This window comes from Opisthocomus hoazin, chromosome 4, assembly GCF_030867145.1.
Source record: "Opisthocomus hoazin isolate bOpiHoa1 chromosome 4, bOpiHoa1.hap1, whole genome shotgun sequence".
Taxonomy (NCBI): domain Eukaryota; kingdom Metazoa; phylum Chordata; class Aves; order Opisthocomiformes; family Opisthocomidae; genus Opisthocomus; species Opisthocomus hoazin.
Window position 1 is genome coordinate 74896338 of NC_134417.1, and position 17240 is coordinate 74913577.

The 17240-nt window shown below is 42.4% G+C and overlaps 1 protein-coding gene across 12 annotated transcripts in view; it reads left to right on the plus strand.

Annotated features, from left to right (window-relative positions):
• The window catches only part of KIAA1217 (KIAA1217 ortholog), a 374019-nt gene that overhangs the window by 260296 nt on the left and 96483 nt on the right, over positions 1 to 17240 (plus strand). For 7 of the 12 annotated variants that reach the window (XM_075419537.1, XM_075419536.1, XM_075419538.1 and 4 more), the window contains one exon: positions 13973 to 14168. In XM_075419537.1, the coding sequence (XP_075275652.1) occupies positions 13973 to 14168 (196 nt within the window). Of the gene's footprint in view, positions 1 to 4736; positions 4818 to 13972; positions 14169 to 17240 lie in introns of those variants that run through there. The other 5 variants (XM_075419527.1, XM_075419525.1, XM_075419526.1 and 2 more) reach the window with 2 other exon arrangements.

Below are 17240 nucleotides of genomic sequence, written 5' to 3' on the forward strand. Positions count from 1 at the left end.
TCTGTTGGAAGAACATCTTTGGCCTGAACCCAGCTGAGTTCCCATCCTGACTTTTTCCCATCCCAGCATTGTTGAGAAATGCCACTTTCTCGGAGCCTCCCCGCTAAACCATTGTGCGCAGGAAATAAGCCGTTGATCTGCATTTCCTTCCTTCTGTTTCAAGCTGTTTCAGAGGACTTATGAGTCAGCATCTCATTTAGTCATGTATCATCATCTACATACTCGTCTCCAGCCCTTTGTGTTTTCATTATTGTTTCCCTCCAGCATCGGCTGATTGCATGTCTCTGCAGGATTTCACCCAGAGACTGTAAACCTAGGGAACACTAATTGGCATCGCAATGTCCTGCCTAACCCGGCTTTGCTTCACACTGTACCCATGCGTTGCTCTGATTTTAGCCACTTCTCATCTCAGCAGCTGTGTCATCTTCCTGGGTGACCCACGATAAATGTAACGTATGTAAGGTATTCTGCCTTTGTAAGAGATTCCCTTGTGAACTCCGTCAGAAGCATAAATCAAGGGTATATTACACAGGCTGGAAAAACGGAGAAAGCTTGACGTGCTCCTCGGTGTCTCCACTTTCGCAGCACTGCTAGTACCTCAGTGAAAAGGCACTTTGGCTTGTATCATCACTGCTGGCAAGAACAGCAGTGCTGCATTCCTGCGGTGGGAGCACATCGCGCTCCTGACGCCCTTCTGTGACATTACTTCAGGCTGACTCAGGGGGACAGATGTCTCCTGCTAAATCATCAACACAAATGTCTCAAGTATCTGCGTTTTCCTTCGGAAACTTAGAATTTCAGTGTTCAACAGGCCTGATCCTGCTTGAAATGGTGAATACTTTGATCTGCTTAGCAAGCAGATCCCACAAGACAGACTTACAGTTCATTCACCCTTGTTTTGAAGGCCCTGGAATAATGACTAATACAGTCAGTCAGCCCCAAGATATTAATCCTTGTCCTCCCTAAGTTACTGCATGCTAAACCTTTGGGTGCTACCTTACAAGTGGTATTCACCAGACTTTTCTTACGACTTCATTTGATGACATTCAGCACATTCCTGGCAACTTTGCTTTCCTCCTTAGCTTTCTCCACTTTTTTTTCCAGGGCCACCACTCACTCTGTTTAGGTTTAAAGTTCAAAAGCAACATGTTTGACAGCTGTTTCCTTTGTCTCTGGCACCTTTCTCATTACAGTAAAGACTGGCTCCTGAAACTAGTTTTTCTCCATCCCATCCTGCTCATACTTGCCGTTAGCAAGGCTCTGCAATCATTCCGTTAGCTGCGCACCATGTCCCAGCGCCGGTTTCCACTCTCCTCCTTGGCCTCTAATATTTTCCACTTTTTTCCAGAGGAAATTACTTACACTCTTTTGTTGATTTTCTTCGTATTACCTTTATACGTCTACCTGCCTGAATTAATCTGTTTCTTTGCATGCCAGTGAGTTGGTACCTCATGTATTCTGGCTATTTGCTTTCACAGCTCCTGAAGACTGAATACTAGTTTCAACAAGAGCCTCACTGCTCTGAGGGTATTTGGTAACAGACAGTGGAAATCCCTGTAATTTTTACCAGCTCACTGGGACAGGCCCACCTTTTATAGGTTATCCTTGTGCTGTTCAGGCTGGTCAAGTAATACTCGTTCAAGGCAGCTAAGGATCTGCACACTCATATATGGGAATGAAATCACAGGCTCTGTACAACTCCATTTAGGAGGAGGCACAGGATCCTGTCTGCTGGCCAGCAGAGGTTGCTCAGAGCATGTTAGTTGAGTGTTCTGTGCTCTACAGCTCTTTATTTCTGAATAAGTCAAGTCCAGAGTTTTTTAATCAGCTGTGGGATTTGCTCCAACATCCTGTTTCTCCCCTCATGCTGGGTGTTTGCTCTGAGGCTTCACCTCTCTGGAACAATGACGGAATCGGTGAGGGAAGTGGGAGACAGGGTATTGTCCCAGAAACCTGTCCCTGGGATGGGCGAGATTGCAGCCCTTGCTGCATTTGGAAATTGCAAAGCTCTCCTTGAATTCATTTCCATCATTGTGGGCTATATATATCCACATGCATGCCCACATATGGAAAAAAAATAATATTCCCCTACAATCTGGGAGGAAAGGAAGAAATAGATCATTACTGTTTTCCCTCTTTAAATATCCTTGAGGTCATCAGAGTGCTGATGAAGGCATCAGTGTGGTGTTGAGTTTGGAAAGGAGTGTAGAAAGTTAAGAAATATTTTGGAAAGTTCCAACAGAAGCCACGCTTCAGGTTTGGATTCAGACCCAAATGTCTTCAAATTTCATTCATAATAAGATCTTTATGTGGTCTGCAGTAATGGTCTTGATTATATTTCTCCCATATTGGCATGTCTGGATCTTCTTTAGGTGATCCAGAGTTTACTGTATAACACTGTGGAGGCCTCGTTTGCCTCCTGCTACCTTATGCAGGAACTGGCGAAGCCTGCTGCTGCACTGCTGTGGTGGTTCCGTACTCGTGTGTCGTTCATTTCTTCCTCCCAGCCTGTGTTTGTTCAGAGAATGCTAGCTCCTAATCCTGCATCACATCCATATGATTTCATATCAGCTCCCTTAAGAGGAAGGAGAGACTTCTGGATCTAGGTGGACTAGTTTTATATATTTTAACTGCAAATCCTCATCTATATACTTGCTTTAAAATTAAAATGAATACCATGTTATGAGAAGAGAAGGGGGAGAGGTAAGGATACAGACAGCATTTTCCCTGGATTGAGGGTGGGAAGTGTTGCCGATTTCGTCAAGCACCCTCATTTCCTTACCCGCCCTTAGGTCAGAACGGATGTCTCACTTCCTTTGGGAGTAGGAAAGTCCAGAGAAAAGCCACACAGCTGTGATTCCGCATGAGGTGACAGGGTTTGAGGAAACTAAATAGCCCAGGTTGATCCTATGCAATGGCTTTAGGGAGGGCGACAGTTGCACTCTTTTAGTGCTGCCGTTGTGCAGAGTAATGTCCCTGCCAAAGCGGGAACTTGATGTATGGTGAAGCCTGAACGTCAAGCAAATAGGCAGCATGAATTTTTCCTTTGGAAGTCTCGTGTTTTTGGCATTGAGATGGGATTTAGTCCTTAGAGAATCCATAATTTTTTTTTTCTTTTTAATCAGAAGAACAGTTAATTAAAGGACAAATAGAACTTTGCAGGTTTGCATGTTTGGGGTGGTGACAGAAAACTATGAAAAACCCTAATACGGTTTCAGTATTAGTGAGACATTAGCAACAGACTGTTTTGTCTTTGTGGTTTGTAATTGGAATTTTTCCAGCTGTTGCCGGAAGGCTACATTTAATTTGTACTGTGTTTGCATAAATAGCTTATTTGTAAAAGTTGCATTTTACTTGAACAATTCTAAATGATGCATTTATCATAGGGAAAAGAATGATCTATTGTTCTTTTTAAATAAAATGGTACTGCCCTTCCAAAGTATCCAGTTGACGAAAACATGAAAAATCACGGCATACTTATATGTTGCTTATCTCGTCCCCAGAATCAGCTCTCATATGCTCATATCCTCTGGGTTTGTAAAATTCAAAAGATTCTTTGAATTACTCTCTTAATTATGATGTTGGCATTATAATTACTTGCTAAATAAGATTCTTTAACAATGACATCCTTGTTATGAAAGCAGTTGCATTTCTTTGCCTGGTATGAATAGCTGCATGCTCTGAACGGGGCAGCAGCAGTTGTCGTGGGAGCCTGACTCTGGCTGAAGGAGGAATTGATTGTTCAGAGAAGGTTGTTTAGAGCTCAACACAAAATCTCTTTTACCCCACCTCCACCCCACAGGCAAATGAAGACGAAGGAAAATATAGGACCTCCACCTATAAGGACTCAAAACAGCAGTAGACAATTTCCCCTCCAATTTGCATCTCATGCATGTGTTGGAGGGAAAAAACTGTTCGAGTTTTTTGGGCCCTTAAATCCTTTTTGGCACATTTTCACATTCTGTGTGCTTTAAGATAAGATGTAGAATAGTAAAGAGAGATATGATTGGAGAATACTTCTTAATCATACCATTGTTTATCTTTTATTCTTGTTAAAGCTGTGGTTAATCAAGAGTACTACAATATTTCTAAGTATGGTTGAAGGATTCTGTGTCTCTGTAGTAAGTGTGAAATCAACGCAGTAGTGTAATGACTTCTGCTAACTCCAGCCAAGAGTTGTATCATTTCTTAGAAAGAATGCATATTTTGCGATTTCTTGTCAGATACGGTTGCTAGATGTATGTTTGAATCTGTGTGGCTCAACTCTCTGCCATTAACTCTTATACTAGAAGAACATTCTCCATTTCTTTGACACACTACCACACATTGCGTATCCGAACTGAGTCCAGCAAGGGTCCTGAGAATATTGGATTTTAAGTACTGAGAGAGCATATTGTTCCCTGGCACATGTGCCTTTCCTTCATTACTTTTCAGTGCTTCTCTTCTCTTCTCTTCTCTTCTCTTCTCTTCTCTTCTCTTCTCTTCTCTTCTCTTCTCTTCTCTTCTCTTCTCTTCTCTTCTCTTCTCTTCTCTTCTCTTCTCTTCTCTTCTCTTCTCTTCTCTTCTCTTCTCTTCTCTTCTCTTCTCTTCTCTTCTCTTCTCTTCTCTTCTTCCTTTACTCAGTATACTTTCAGTATGTACAGGTTATCCTCTTTCAATTTCTATTGTTCTGCTTTTTCTATTCCTGTTAACAATTGTATCTCCCCCTCCCCTTCTTTTCTCTCTTTGATCCACAGGTTTTGCAGTGCATGTTGGTCTCCCTTCATTCAGAACTTGACATTCAAAGGTACTTGATGAAAATTGAATCCTCTCAGAGAGTTAGTATTGTACTTTCTTTTTTCTGCACTCTGCTGTGGATTGAGTTTGTTGCCCTTTAATTTTGTGTGTTTTGCTTCATAACTAGTGTTCTCAAATAAATATGGATTCGCATGCTTTTTTTCTCTGTATTTCACAGCAGTGAAGTGTTGTTCATATAGATTAATTGCGTATGGGAGTGTGATGCATGTGCATCCTTTGACAATTTTTTAATTCTGGCTTTTCCTTTAATGGCATGATAGACATGAAGTCCACACTCTTGTCTTAGATGCTTTGAAGTCTACCAAAATTCAGTGGGAGGTCATAGATAAATAAGTGATCCCTTCCAGCTGTCCCAATTCCAACTTTATTTATGTATTTATACATACTTTGAACTGGCTTAAGGGGTAAAGTCTTGCTGCAAAGTTAAGGACAGCTGTGTGGGCACAGGAGTAAATATTTTTCTATTTGACATGCAAAAAAGCTTAGTTCTGCAACCTGCAGAATGATTTTGTATGTACATTGTGCACCTGTGAAGTCACCTGTATCTCTCCTTTCTTCCTGTTGAGCTCCTTTTCCCCTTTTTTATGGCTTGTAACGCGGTGTGGAATGGATGTCTGCTACAGTTACTTTTTTTCCCACCCAGGCAGTGCATGTGCACATGCCTTTTAGATACCTACGTAGAAGGTCCCTCTGTGTGGTTTTCACTGCAGTCAAAAGCGCAGCCACAAAAGCACTGAGACAACACGTGCTGCAAGCAAGGAACGAGGCCGCGGAGCAAGCAGGGTGCACAGCGGCTTATTTGCACCTGCTTTGTTGCTTCCCGGCTCATTTTGTTTCCAGGTACAGGATTTAAGCAGGCCAATAAACATGCCAACCACAGGGAAGGGTGGGAGAGGCAGAGGTGTGGAGAGCAGTAAGGCTGCTCCCTCCTTTGCTGAGGAGATGGCCTCGAGGGAGGGAAAAAGAAGTGAAAGGGCACGGTGACAAGTTGGACGAGAGGAGCAGGAGAAGCTCCTCTCTTCCACAGCATCCCTCCTGCGGCAGGCCCCCAGCTCTCCCCAGGTGCCAGAGCAACAAGCTCTGACAAACGCTTCATCACACGTTTGCTTCCATGAGTAGAGGCTAAAAATAAGTCGCCGGCGTGGGTGTGCTGCTGCCAGCGGCAGCTCTGCCTGCCGCTTGGCTTTTCCTGGGCGTTTGCTCTTGCTGGGGTCCAGCAGCGCAGAGGCAGATTGCACCCTGCCCCGAAGACCTCGCTCCCGCTCACCAGCCTTCCCATCCGTCACTCACTTTTCAGTTATTTTTAAAATAGCATGTTAATGAAGATCTCTTCCTTAGCTTGTAGAAACACAGAAAAACAGGTTTTTCCAGGACCGCTGCATTATGTTCCTTTGCTTTGGGAAACAGACACCACAAAAACAGACCCTCCTCGCGTTTCCTTAGGGACATGTGTGGGAGAACAGGGATGGGTAGGTAATCACTTTCTTGAATCAGAACATACTATCCCCTAGGTACATTTAGGCATCTGGTATATATTCTTTCTCCCCACCCCTCACTCCCCACCCCTTTTGCATGTGGTTTTAAGCATGTAAGGATCTTTCCCCTTTAATCAGCATAATGACAGTTTTGTTTAAATCATCCCTTTTAATCTTTGGAGTTCTCATGATGGTTTTGGGGATTGTGTAGGTAGGAGTTACCTCACCCGCTGCTGATGAAACGCAGCCATCTCCCGGCTGGAACAAGGGGTCATGCTGGCTCATGAATACTTCACAGTAGGGTTCTTAGGAGGGAAAAGAGAAATAGCTTCCAACTGAAACTGTCATAAGATTTTAATTAAGACAAATGTTGATGTCCAGGCTGGAATTTATGGATAACTTATTTAAACAAAGTAATAATAAGCTGAAGCTATGATGCAAGAATATGACAGAGACTGTGAAAGAACAAATTTTGCTGTGGGCAAAATTGATGGAGCCATAGAAGCCTTTGCAGGGAAAAATAGTGAGGTGCTCTGTCACTTTTTAAATTTGGCTATCAAGTATAAATAAATACTTCATGTCACAAAGACTGAAGCAGAGAGTTACATAATTTTATTTTTAAATGCAAGATTTCTTCCATTCAGTGTGATTTTTGCTTATTACTAATGGGTGACTATTAGTTTTGTCTATCATTTTACTTCAGTTTCTACCCTAAAATCTCAGGCTGGCATTTGTGAAAACAGAAAACCTTGGATTTGGACAGAAACATACTGAGAAATATTTTTACACTTTAACGTGGATGGCTTGGGTTTTTCTGATATTTCGTGTATTCCAAAGAGATGCCACAGCATGTTGCATGTTTAAGTTTGGACATGTCTGGACCAATTAATCTGCTCTTAGACGGGCTGCTGAGTTCCTTAGGGCAACATTTTCAAATGCAAGTTCTTCCGATTAAACATCTGAATAAGAGGTCTGGCAGTGTAAGTGCTGAGCACCTACAGCTTTTATTGCTTCTAATGAATATCTTTACTGTAAACACACAGCTGTCCTGAAAAACAAGCTTCGATTTATCTAGGAGCTTACAGTTAGAAAGCAAAGTTTGAAAATGTTGCTTGATGTCTGTCATTTATAACAGAGTTTTGTGAAAAACTTTCTCTGCTAACTCTGGGGATGGCCCTACCGAAGAGTGAGCCATGGTCCTGCAAAGGGTGAGCGGGAGTCGGCAGCCTGTGGCTGTGCTGCTCGCTGATTGAGAGCACTTGGGATTAAAAGAAATGGGTTTTGGCAGCTTGCCATAGCAGGGAGCACGCAGCTGGCCACCAACAGGAGCTACCAAGGCTCCTGGGGAAATGTACAGATTTTTAGGATGATTTGAATATCATTCCAACCTAAAAATAAGGCAGATAAATTCTGAGATTTCATCAGCCGTGTTTTTTTCCACTAGGTGAAAGACACTGGGGTCAGCATCAGCCAGTACAAAGAATGGTGATGAAGATCCTGTCATAAGCAGAGAGGAGTTTTGCCTTCAGATAAATTCATAGAATTGAGTAGAATAACCACTCACCGTGGCGTCCTGACCCCGCCGTAGCGATGGGCTCTGGTAACGCGTGGCTGTGACTGAGCATTGCCAGGTTTTAATGCAGCACCTTCCTGTGGCGGGCTGGTGCCATCGGCTGAATTGTTTTCCCCTCCTGCTCGTTCAGGCTGGGAGGGAAGGGGAACGATTTCTTTTACCTTACTTGGGAAAATTCTTCTGGGTCTGTTTGCTACTTTCCTCAGTGCATGAAAAGATCCGCACCAGAGGCGTACCTCAGGTTCACGTACACTGAATTCATTGCTTTGCTTAATTACCGCGCTGCAGGCAACATGGGGAGGGCTGCGATTCGTGCTCCGCTTGAGTTATGCCTGTGGTGGGTATGGTGAGCTCAGGCTTCCCTCGGGACCGCCGGCGGCAGGAGGAGGCTGGTAGCACTGCGGCCGAAGGGGAGCTTGGGCAGCATCCGACACAGAACCTGCCTCCAAGTCAGGTGGAGTCCCTTGGTTCAGTGCTAGGGATGGTGGGCAGCCATGGGCAGGCACTGGGGCTCTCCTTATCAGGGAGGAAAGACTATAGGCCATTCAGAGCATATAAATTGGCATTGCCACTAAACTAGGAGTGCTTGTGAGCAAGGACCAGCTTTGTAATTCCTCGTCATTGATTCAGCAGGAAACAGTGAAATGTTTGTGGTCGAAATACGGAAATAAAAGCCAGAGGCATCCACCAGCCCATGAGCAGGCAACAGGGAACAGTATAAATAACTCCTACAGAGTCTTTACGGTGTTGAGTGAGCAGTTGCCCTCCTGCTCGCTTCAGCACTCGAGAGCACGGATGCTGGCGTGTGCCTGCTCCTGGCGTGGTACTGTCTCCAGTTGATGGTGTCTAAAAGGAACATTATTTTTCCATCTCATAATGGTAAAATAACACACAGAGAAAAGTGAGCTTGTCATGAAAGATGGTTTTATGTTGTATTCAGCTGCCGAATCACCTCCCCGCCCCCAGTTCCCCCACTGAAAGAGAGTATCCAATGCATCCATGGCATAGATGTAACATGAACTTTAGTTTATATAGACATGCATAAGCATTTAACTTTTCAGAGAAAATGCTGTGGAAAACGTTACTCTAAATGCTTAAAAATAAGAACGTGTGGGTAGTATTCACTTTCTCTCAAACAGCAATATGTCACTAATAGCATGTCCAGACAAGTAAAACCCTGTAGTTGTGATAATATGGGACCCTAAAGACTCTGTATCTTTGTAAAAAGTGGGTCCTTCCTTCACACCACCATAATTTGGTTCTGACATAAATAGGAAGAAATACTATTGTTGCAATAATAAGAGTTCATGTGCTGTGACGATACTCCAGAGTTAATAAACTCACCATACATTAAACACAGCCTGTTTATATGCATATTGGCAGTCTGTCACATATTCTGTAGCCATCTTCGGCAAAAGTCACAGGACAAATAGTTTACTTGAAGGTCAAGAAAAGCAGGTTTCCAATTTTCTTTTCATTTTTTTCTTTGTTTGAAATGTCAAGAAGACACTCAAGTGGGGTTTTTTCGCCTATGCTAAGTGTGCTCTTTAAAGCACGTGACTGGAAAGAGTTATTTTACTAGTGCTGTATCATTTTTTTGATGTCTTTGTTTACCATTTTACACTGCCAGGAGTGCTAGCAACTTCGAAGATGTGCATGGTAAGTTTCTTCTCCTGAAGAGATAAATTTCTGTCAAGATAAAGGCTAAGGAAGTTCCTGGAGACAGGACATAAAAAGTGTAAAATGATCAAGAGATGAAATTAAATCCATCTTCAGGTCCTGGGACTTTTTTCTTAGTTCTTTTTTTCTGTGAAAATACATGGAGCAAATTTGCAGGAGAGATTTTTAAAAAGGAAGAGAAGTAAAAGAAAAAAAGGTTTCAGTTATATAGATTAATATGAAAAATAAGTGGAAGTGAGCATGGAAGGGCGTTACAAAGAGCAGAGCCATAAAACTGGGTAGAACAAAAGGGTGATGGTATTAGAGGGGGCAAATGTGAGCGAAGGAGCAGCAGCAGCAGCTTGTGTGGCGCTTGGAGAGAGGCATCTCTGGTGCCCTGTGGCTGCTTGCTACACTGGCATCTCTGCAGTGTTTTACTTTTGCTTATTCAGGTACCTTGTGGTTTCACTGCTCATTATTTGAATTTTTATTGCATTTAAGGGGTCCCTGCACTTTTTTTTTGCATTTTTTTTTCTGAGTCAGTGAAAGAACTAAAGCAGATAGTGCATGCTTTGGACAAGCTGTAACAGACAGATGTCAGTCTTGAGGCGTGATTAACCACAGTTTTAATTCTTGATCAAATCCCAAGAGTAGTTAGAAGATACTGGATCTTCTGTAACTGCTACCTCCATGTGTTATACTTAAATATATACCCTGGAAAGGTTACAGGAATGTATATCCTTGTTTTCAGCAGCATCGTTCATCCTTATTTTGGCCTTTCCTTTCTGCTGAGCTTCTTACCCAGAACTAGCAGGGGCAAGATCTTTTGTCAGAGAAGGCCTCGAGGAGGTTAAGCTGGATTTGGCTGGCTGAAAAATCGAGCATATTGCAAGACATGCAGGGGGATGTCTCCAGACATACAGCTGAGGTGGGGAAGACCATGGCCCACTGAGGAAATCATAACCTAACTAGTATTGGCATAGAGAAAGAGAGATCTGCTGCTGAGATCTGAATCTTCTGTTTTCCGGAATTTATTCCAGAGACGTGGCTAGGAAAGTGCTGGTGTTCCTTTTGGTTTGCGTGCATGTGTGGAGTATCTGTTCACAAATGTCTTGATTTTGGGTGGTGCTGCTCCTTAGCGGGCATGTCTTGAGTTCTCTTCTCTGTCAGGCATTATGGTTTTTGTCCTTTGCTAGCAGAGCTGTTAAAAAGGCAGCCACCCAGGCACAGTGGTGTCCCGTTCATTGCTTTCACTGCATTTAGGCAACAGGCAGCTAGAGGACCATCCTGACTCTAGGAGCAGCAGTCTCCGCTGCGACTCTGGCTGGGTTCCGATGGGTCCTGAAACATGTGCTATATGGTGAATCTTGATTTTGTAAGTGCTTATACTGCACGCTAGTTCCTGAAAAGTGGGTATTTAAAGGGACACTTCCTGAAATACTATTTTAAGTTTTTGAAAAATTTCAGAATATGTTAGTGAACATTCTGTGGAAAAAATATATATGGTACAATTTAATGAGTATTTCTTTGCTATCTGTCTTATTTATCTTATTTGATGTTGGAATCAACGTGCTGAATAATTATTGCAAGGATTGGATAATGCTGAATGTTTCTGCCCTGCTTTCTTCAACCATCTTTACAAATCCTTGTAGTTTATGGCTCCATAATGTTGCTTGTCCTCTCCTCGCTTCGTGGACTGGTTTTCCTAAGAAGTGCTGCCTAGGAATCTGCTTGATTATTGAGAAGCATCAAGCCTAGTGCTCATTGCCAATAATGGGAATGCTTTCCTATCAGATGTGCACTCATATCTGTCAGTTACTTGAATAGCCACTGTTGTTGCTGTGCTTGAGGATTTTTTCATGTTTAAAATTCAGAATTACTTCTGAAATGCAATATTTACACAAGTTGAGTGTGACAAATAGTTTGAAATATTTCATAAAGGGTATGTGTATACATGGTGGATCTCATTAATAGCTTCATTGGTTTTACGTTTGCATTGCTCCACTTACTAGAGTGGAACTACTGTGGATTTGCATTGGTTTATGTGAAGTCGAGGACTGGGCTGTATGTCTGAGCAGAATCCGTGCTGTGCCTCTGCCTTGCTTCAGAAGGCTCCAGTGTGCCTCTTGGGGCTGCAGTATTTGGGCTGAGGAATGAGGGTTGCCAAAAAGGTGCATTTTTTTAGTCACAGTAATGCTGGTGTTATCATCTGGGGGGATCTGAGATGCTGTATGTTAGGTCCAAAAGAATTGCCCCAGGGACAATCAAAGAAACACAACATTGCTGAGGTTGGCTCCATCTGCGCATTGACAGGACACGCTGGGTAACTGCATAGCCAAAGCTGTGTCTGTTGCTCCTGGTAATGGAGTATCCCCTTACTGCTTAAAGATGCACCTGTTCATATGTGCTGATAAATGATACACGTGCAACTGCATGTCTCAAATGACATCTGGGTGTTCAAAAGAAAGGGAAACAAAAATAACCAAAAGCAAAGCAAAATAAGCTTGATTCGTATTATCGGAGTATTTTTTTTTAAAGAAACAAAAGCAATCCCCTTCCCAACAAATTTTGAAGTTAAAGACCTTTTGCATGTTGATTTTGTTGCTTTTCTTTGCATCTTGTTTTATTTTAGTTATGGTTTTCTAGAAAATGAGAGTTATGTGACTTCTAGCTTCCTACTAATGGATACAGACAGGTAAGTTATTAATCAGTACAAGAACCACAAAGCTGTAATGACTTCGCTTGGTAGTACTTCTGTAATATGCCTATGTAAATAAAATACTTCGGCAGTGAAGGTTCCCAAGCCATTTTCAAAAGTTGAATGAAGAAGTACTGACTAATCAAATTCTTCTTCTGTGTTTGCAGGTCACTTGTCCCCTCTGTAAGTTTTCAGGCACAAGTCCCTGTATTTACAAGCTGCAGACTAGTGCTGACCATGTCAGAGGCACTTCAAAGCATACTTTAGTTTGCTGAGAACAAACTTTGTTAGCTTTAAGTCCTGCAAAAATTCAGTGCTCTCAAACAATTCCACTGTGGGACATTGAATAATACCTGATATTTTAATACTAGCATTTCAAAAGTGAGAAGTTCTGGAGGATTTAGGTTTCTTGTGAGGCATTTCTAATTTATTGTAGTTTGTGAGCAACTGCACAACTTGGCAACAACAGGCCTCTATAGCCACCTAATGAAAATCTAATAAGACTTAAAGTTCTTCATACGTTCAAGGTCACATAGGGAATATTATGTGATGCATGCTGTTGCTGAAATAAGCTCACCTCATTTCACTTGAAAAACCACTGGAGGAACCAGATGACAGCAAGAGAAGTCATCCTGGCTTTCCAGAAAGAAGTAAAATCTTTTCTGGATCTTGACTGAATCTTCAAACCTAGAGTTGAAGTTGATTTTAATACAGGGGATTTTTAATGTACTAGCATCTGACCTTAAATGATAGGGAAGAGAAAAGCATATATATTTTATGACATCTTGTGCCTGGTGCTGATTATAGGCCCTTATAACGTCCATATTCACATACTAGTTTTGGGACAGTGTAAACTTGCTTTGCTTTGAATTTCTGCTTGTACAGTGTCTGTTCTAGTTTTTTGAGATACAGAGTTTGCTTGAGAGACTGGAAAATTATTCTTCCAGAGGAACAGTAACATGTGGTTGAGGGAGTTTCACTAAACAGTATTGAGTATACTTCTTAAAGCAACTCCTCTTTGTAGAAAGCAATTGCAATGTCACTTATAGTTAGCCAAAAAATGTTCAGGATGTTGTATCTCCTATGGAGTGTGTTTTTATTAGCCAGATACTACAATGAAGAGTCAGTGGAAGTGCATAAATGAAACCATCTCTCTCCCCTCCTGAAACAGTCGGCTGTCTCCATATACTGGTTTTAGCAATTTAGTAGTGTGATTGCCCAGTAAAAATCATACTTAGTTTGGTCAGCTAATAAAGACATTTCTGATTTATGCTGATGCAACAAAAAGCAAAATAATTGCTTGTGATTTCAGCTAGAATTGTTGGATGGCTCTTTTGGCCTTGCTGCATGACCTGTACCTTTCATAGATGGCACAGCAGAATATACTGAGTTTGATAGCTTACAGATACTTCACAGTATTCTTTTTAGAGGATTTTTCTTAGCAGACTTTTCAACAAAAGTGTGTGTTCGTGTGTACATACCTATGCTGTAGTGGTTGTTTGAGCAGCAAGGAATGGCATTACCGTACATCTCCTCAGCACATGTCTTATCCTCAGGGCCTTGTTAGCAGCAAAATTTGCAATGTGGATGTACAACCATAAAAACCGTAGCAGAATACCCAAGGACACTTTTTTCCTAAATAAGCTACACAGAAGTGACCTTCAGCATACCAGTAGTTGAAGAAGTTTGGACTTCTTCCTTCTTCTCTTTGGTTCTTTTCCCCCATGTTCCAGTTTCAGGAGACCAATAATGAAATGCTTTGTTTTGCAGACAAGAAGTCCAAAGCCGTCCCAGAGCCCGCAGCCCAATTTGGCTGACCAGACAGAACATCTCTCTGAAGCATCTGCAGATTCCTTGGAGGCCATGTCCGAGGGTGATTCTCCAACGCCCTTTTCGAGGGGCAGCCGTACCCGGGCGAGCCTTCCCGTGGTGCGGTCGGCAAACCAAACGAAGGAAAGATCACTGGGTAAGAGCCTGCTTCAGTCCTTCTCCTCTCTGCTTTTAGCCTGTGTTTTTCCTTTGTGCATTTAAAATAGTTTTAAAATAGTTTGGCATTCAAAAAGTAGACTTTGGTAGCACATTATTTTAAAAGTCAGGTTGTTCTTTGGAAATGAACTCAGTGTGGGGTACTGGGTAACTTGGGAGAATGGTGAAATTATTTTCGTAAACATGAAAGTGTGCTGGGAACATGGTAGACAAGGAGAAAGATGCAGACCCTGACGTGAAATGCTGACAAATAGCTAAAACCCAACACTGCAAATACTTTTTGCCCAGCCTGCACACTCCGTGGCAGTGAACTTAGTACAAGATTACACCCTCTTTTTCAGACGGCAGACACAAGGGTTTTACTCTATCATCTCTTCAAAGCCGAACCTGGTTGGAAGAAACCTACAGATATTATTGCCTGACAGATCCAGCTCTTAGTGACAAGACTTGGTATGTGTGTGACAGTAGCTTTCCAGGCAGAGGATTTCAATGGATATGCTGACAGAGATGCCCTTTACTTTGGGGCAGTGTCCTTCCATCTGCGTGGGGACACGGGTGATATGTTAGCGCAGGTGGATGACTCTGCTTCCCACGTTCTTCCCATATCTCAGGTTGAATTAAGCCCAGCTGGGAACCAGAGCTCCTTTTTATCGGAATGGATTCTGTCCTGGAGACTCTGCTCTCAGCTGATGGATGGTACGACCAAAGGCTGGTTTTTTGAGGGAGGACACCAGAGGGCAGTTAAACTGCTGCGAGAAGGTGGCAGTAACTCACGTGTGGATTGCTGAGGCAGGCAAGGTTTTGCTCAGGGGTAATAAACTGAAATTCTATTTCCTGTATACTCATCTCCCAACATAGGGAATGATATAAACCTAAGGCTGGGCTGTAAATCATAACATGCTTGTAATCTTGTCACGATGGTTTACTCCTTCCTCAACAATCTGAGACAGTTTCTGTCAAGAGTATTACAATATCTGACAAACACAACAAATGAGAAGAAAACAGGGCTGGAAGGGGTCCCTGGAAGTGCAGAGTTCTGGGGCTGGGGACAATGCCTGCCCACATCAGCTCACAGAGTGGCACTGCTGCCCTCCCAAAGCTTGTTGGGCCACCAATATGTCAGGCTCTTTGTGGAGAAATTTTGAAGACTCCAACCTGGACAAGACTTTTTTGGTGTAGAGGTGTTTTTAAGAACAAACATGTAGCACATGTATGTTTACTATACATGCAGAGGATCCATCTCTGCCTGTATGTCACTGCTGGCTAGGGTGTCCTCAGAAAGGCTTACTTCACCCTGAGATGTTCTGGATGTCATGTGTTTGCTTCAGTGTGAGGTCAAGTGGACTGGACCTTTGCAGGTCCCTGTGTGACTTGCAGTTCAGCCTCACTGCGTGGGTTTCAGCTGGCATTCAGCGATTAGCCCAGGCCGCACAGGGTATCTCAGCTCTGAACTTCTGTTTGGGTTATGGGATGAGAATTGATAAACAGCTTTTGGGAAGCTTTTTGTTGGCATCAAAGAGGGTGGCCTGCTATATACCAGTGCTTTGTGCAGTGTTTTCTCCCCCAAAAGCTGAGCTAGAAACAGCTTTCTCATTGTCAGTGTGTACATCTGAAAAGAATATAATAGCCCTGTTTCTGGAAGAGACCTAAGTGCTCATGACTACAAATAAACCTGGTAGGTTATAGGAAAGACTGTACTGGATTAGACCAAGAATCTGCCTGGCCCCATATTTTGTCCCCAAGAGGGACCATAGGGCAGCTAGCCTAGGCAAGAGTAAGAACAGGGTAAGTATGTGCATGTATGATCATTCCCCTCAGTAGTCTCCTGGCCTCAAGCTAACATTAGCTTAGGGATTTTGTGGTTATGGTTTCTGCCTATATAATAACCCTCAAGAGATGTCTCCTCCAGGTATTTGTTCAGTCTCCCTTTGAACCCATGTAAATTTTTCACATCCAAGGTGCAGCTGTGATTTAGGCAGCAGGTTTTGTTGGTTAACTGCCCAACCATCACTTTTGTCTTGTTTCACATTTGCTTATCTGCTCTGAGTTAATGTTGAGCCCCCATATTCTTGTGTTGGAAGTGACAACAAGCATTAGATCGCTGTCTGCTCCGTCTGGGCCATCTCTGATTTTTGTAGGGCTATCATTTCCCTCAGGTCATCTCTTCCTGGGGCTGAAAAGTGCTGCTGTAATCCCTTGTTCCTCAACCAGAAATCATCCTGGACATTTGGTTACCATTGTTGCCCTTCTTTGCACTTTTTCCAGTTTGACAGTATCTTTGCTGAGATGAGAGGACCAGAGCTGCAGAAGCTCACTGTTAAGTAGCCCACTCTTAAACCCTTTTTTTAGCATCTGTTGTGTATACTGAAATGTGTTGTTCAGGTCCTAATGGAGGATGGCCACATGAAGATGAACCATTTTATTTAATGGCCAGGATTTCAGACTTTGCAAGGCACCCTGTCTCAGCCTTTCTTTCATATAGTAGAGACAAGACCCTGGTTTGTCCTGGGGGGGAAGTAATGTAACATGAAGCATTTAAGTTGAGAGTTTTTAGCTTTGAAACAGGAGCAAAATAAGCCTTTTCCCACTTGCACTATAGGAGGGGTCACAGCTATGTGTGTGGCTTAAGGGATCATCATACTAGCCAAATAGGAGGTAGTATATTGTCACCACCCTACAATCTGTCATTTTCAAGTTGTTCTAGGAACTATTAATAGCAAATAGTTTGTTTTAAAAGGTCATCTAAAAATAATTCTAAAGTAGTTCAATTTTAGATTATTATTCTTCAATGCATTTCCTTTACAATAATGTCCTTTTCAGTCTTTTCTGCCAGTGTTTTCTAACATCACCATGAGCAATGTCCTGAAATCTTAATTTTGAGACTCTTTGCAGAGTGTGGCCCTGTTAGGATTGTTTAGGATTGTTTTTACTTCCAGCAGTACAAGGGGAGTGTTTATTTTTAAAAAACAGGAAGCTGTTTATAACTTCAATTTTAAAAGCATCATGAAAATATTTCTGTTCACATGATTTATAATAAGCTATGTGTAATCAC